The 4,547-nt window shown below is 42.6% G+C and overlaps 1 protein-coding gene across 1 annotated transcript in view; it reads left to right on the forward strand.

Annotated features, from left to right (window-relative positions):
• The first annotated feature begins 3,998 nt into the window (after positions 1-3,998).
• LOC131537749 (uncharacterized) overlaps positions 3,999-4,547 on the forward strand; it is a 2,078-nt gene continuing 1,529 nt past the window's right edge. Inside the window, exon 1 of the mRNA XM_058771373.1 lies at positions 3,999-4,547. This exon is cut by the window's right edge and continues 1,071 nt beyond it. Within this exon, the coding sequence (XP_058627356.1) occupies positions 4,122-4,547 (426 nt within the window). The 5' untranslated portion in view covers positions 3,999-4,121.

Consider the following 4,547-nt stretch of genomic DNA (forward strand, 5'->3'; position numbering starts at 1 on the left):
ATGAACAAAAACTGAATATTTAATTGTATTGAAGTAAAAACTCTCATCATTATAAGCTAAAAGCTAAAGTTAGCTACAGTTCTGGCTCTGTGCCTAGTCTGATCACCATGGCAACCCTGCCGCAAACAGAGTGCAGGGAGGTGTGTTACCCAGAGAAGTGCAGAAGTGTACAGGCACGTAAAAAACACAAAGAGAAAACTCTCAGAGACAATCCTGATGTTCTGTACGCTGACTATATTCAGCTCAATGGGAAAAGAATCAAGAACAACTTCATTTTCCACACCGCTATGATTAATGCTTGGAAACTGACCATCTGTGAGGAATACAAGCATGTTTTTAAAGAAGGAATTGGCCGAGGTGGAAGATTAACTATTTGTGAAGATGAAATGCTAGACACAGACAACCCCATTCTCACTATAACTTACTATACTAAAGGCACCTTCTTACTGCAAGGCAATGAAGCAAGCCTGAACTCATTTGAGGAGATTTTCCCCCTGCTGAAAGCCAGAGTAGAGAAGGAGAGAGACGAGACCCATGTGAACTGCACAGACTCTGAGGAGGAAGGCCCAGTGAATCCTTCACCTCCACCACCTTCACCATCAGAACGTCAACTGAGAGACAGTTTAGCCCTACTAGAACTGGACTTCACTGAATTCAGAGAACACACTCAGGCCAAACTCTCAGACACACACAACTCAAACATTTACATCCAGGAGCTCAAAGATGAACTCCAGCAGCTGAAGAAAAACACCAGTTCCTCCGTCACTGAACTCACAAGAGCTCTCAGAGGACTTCAAGAAGAAAACCGAACTCTCCGCTTACAGCTATGCAAACTAGAGGAGGACACAGAGAAAAAGGAAGTGAACTTTTCCAGACAGCTGCAAGAAATGAAAGAACAGTTACAGAAAACCACAAAAGACAATACACTTCACAATACAGCTCCAGTCAAACCAAACTACACAAACACAGAATGCATGCCTACGACAAACACACAGACACCTGCAGCAACACAGGCCTCACCTGCCCAGACTCCAGAACCTGATCCAGATGTTCTCCTCCTCATGGACTCCAAATTCCTGGACCCTCAGAAACTCTTTCCACACCAAAAAGTCACTGCAAAGCGATGTAGCACAATAGGCCACGCCCACCAGATCATCAGAGACTTCACAGGACACCCCTCATGTATTATCATTCACACTGGGACTAATGACCTTCACTCGCTGCGCAACAGTACTTCTGATGCAGTGAGGAAAATGGCAGAAATCACCAGCAAAAAGTTCCCAGAGTCCCGAATCATAATCTCCACGCTTCTCCCAAGACACGACACACCACCACACATCATCTACAGCATCAATGCTGAAATTTCCCGTGGCTGTTCTGCGCTCCCCAATGTACACCTGGCCCACCACCACCACATCGGCCTCCAACACCTGTATGATGGACTTCACCTACACAAAGATGGAGTCCGTACTTTTGCAAAGACCCTAAAAGATGCAGCCCTGGGCCGCAGTCCAGCATCACCGAGACACCTGTTACCAACTCCACAATACCACCGGCCCATTCACCCCTACATGCCCAGACATCCCCCTCCGGCCCCGGTGAGGACAGACATCGCCTGGACAAACACCGCACGTCGTCCACCACACCCACCAATGGCTCCCTACACACCTGTAAACCTGCAGTCACCAACTTCACATCCACCCGCTGCCCATCAAACCCCCGTAAGAAAGAAGAAACCAAAAACCACCCCACACCAAGAGAAGCCCCCACAGCCGAGAGCACAGAGCTATGCTGAAGCTGCAGCCCGGCCCCCTGCTGCACCCAGCACCTCCACACCTGCCAGCGAACTGAGCCAGATCAGAGAGATGCTGCAGACACTGTGCAACCAGCTCCTGAACAGATAAGGACAATAGGCACAAACACAGTGCACTACATGTAAATTGACCGATTGACCAAAAACTGCACTAGATGTAAATTGTTTACCATATACATTCTCACAGGTTATTTTCTCTCTGTCTTACCAAATAGGTTTATCTTTAATATTACTGAAATACTAATGCGTTCATTTCATATAAGTTGTTGGAATATTCAGGGTCTTCATTCTTCGACTTTTGGTCCTAAAAGCACAGACCCAGTTTTTCTGAAAAATAACAAAGATGCTGACATTATCATTCTCACTGAAACCTGGTGTCGAAATGATGCACTTACCTACTGTCCCTCAGGCTACTATGAAGTAATTGTACCCTCAGTTAAATTAAGTACAGTCCACCGTGGACGAGACTCGGGAGGAATTCTGGTGTGGTACAAGGAAGCTCTGGCCAAACACATTTCTATTATTACACTTAGTAAATTTCATTGTTGGTTAAAACTAAACAATCAAATTGGCATTTCAACCACTGACACTTATCTTTGTGCCATCTACATTCCTCCAGCAGAATCCCCTTACCATGATGAGGAATATCTGAACAACATCCACACAGAGATCAGCCGTTTCCAGGCCCAGGGAAACGTGCTGCTGTGTGGAGACTTAAACGCAAGAACTGGATCTGAACCTGATAACATAGATCCAAAGGGCAATGAGCATGTCTTTGGCCAAAACCCCCCGAGTCTCACAAAAAACCTCCCACCAAGAAACAATCTTGACCAAACTGTAAATAAAAATGGTAGAGAATTAGTGCAGCTCTGCCGAGCCTCAGGCCTGTACATGCTTAATGGCAGGATCAGAGGGACTCTCTAGGGAGGTTTATGTGTTGTTCAGGTCTTGGAGCTGGTGTAGTTGACTATGCCATCACTGACATGGACCCCTCCTCCTTCAGTGCATTCACTGTCATACAACAAACTCCGCTTTCTGACCATAACCAAACTAACATTTATATTAAAACACATCACACACCAGAACAACACAAGCTGGAAACATGCAAATTATATCAGGTCCAGCAGAGATACAAATGGACTCCAGACAGTGCAGAAAAATGTATCCAAGCCCTGAATTCTGAAGAACTGAAGAATCTAATCACTATATTTATGAATAAAAAAATTGAAACAACTAAAGATGGTGTTAATTTGGCTACAAATGAACTCAATTACATATTTCGAAAAGCAGCATATATAAGTGAATTGAAAAAGAAAGGCAAAAAATAAACTAAGAAAAAAACACCAAAAGGTGAAAAATGGTTTGACTCAGACTGCAAAACATTAAGAAAACAACTTAGAAAATTATCAAATCTGAAACATAAAGAACCATACAACACCGACATAAGAACTGAATACTGTTCAAAACTAAAACAATACAAAGACACAATCAGAGCAAAAAAGCAACACCATCTGACCAAAAGTTTACAAGAAATAGAACATTCAATAAATCAAAATCAGTTCTGGGATATGTGGAATAATCTGAGCACAACAAAACCACAAGACTTGCCAATACAAGATGGAGATATTTGGACAAAACATTTTGAAAATTTGTATAAAGAAATCCCACCAAAACAACTCAATGACAATTATAATCTGATCAAACAACATCTACAAACCTATGAAGACACAATTAAAAATAATCAAAATCCACTTGACTTCCCAATTACATATAAAGAATTAACAAACAAACTCAAAAGCCAAAAATGTAAGAAATCTTGTGGTCCTGACAGCATTCAGGTGAAATGCTGAAACACAGCACACCTGAGCTTCAGACAGCTGTGCTCAAATTATTCAACCTTGTACTTAGTTCAGGCTGTTTTCCTGACATCTGGAACCAAGGACTTATTACCCCAATTCACAAGAGTGGTGACAAATTGGACCCTGATAATTTCAGAGGCATTTGTGTGAGCAGTAATCTGGGGAAGTTATTTAGCAGTATTTTAAACCATAGAATGGTAAACTTCCTTAATGAACACAGTGTCCTGAGTCCTAGTCAGACTGGCTTTCTTCCTAATTATAGAACTACTGACCACATTTACACCCTACACACCCTAATCAATAAACACGTAAAACAGACCAAAAATGGAAAAATATTTGCATGTTTTATCGATTTCAAAAAAGCATGTGATTCTATTTGGCACGATGGATTATATTATAAGCTTCTACAAAGTGGTGTAGGGGGTAAAGTTTATGACATTGTAAAATCAATGTATTCAAACAACAAATGTGCAATACGAATTGACAATAAACATACAGATTTCTTCACCCAGAAGAGAGGAGTGCAGCAGGGCTCTAGCCTGAGTCCAACACTGTTCAACATCTACATTAATGAATTAGCGGTGCAGTTGGACCAGTCTACAGCCCCTGGACTCACTCTACAAGACAAAAACATCAAGCTTTTGCTGTACGCAGATGATCTGGTGCTGCTGTCATCTACACCACAGGGACTACAGCAGCACCTAGACCTGCTGGAGAACTACTGCCAGAACTGTGCCCTGGCAGTAAACCTAAAAAAGACCAACATTATGGTCTTTCAGAAAAAGCCCAGATGTCAGGAACACAGATACCGGTTCAGTCTAGGCAGCACCGCCCTAGAACACACGATGCAGTACACCTACCTCGGCCTGATCATC

This window comes from Onychostoma macrolepis, chromosome 03, assembly GCF_012432095.1.
Source record: "Onychostoma macrolepis isolate SWU-2019 chromosome 03, ASM1243209v1, whole genome shotgun sequence".
NCBI lineage: Eukaryota > Metazoa > Chordata > Actinopteri > Cypriniformes > Cyprinidae > Onychostoma > Onychostoma macrolepis.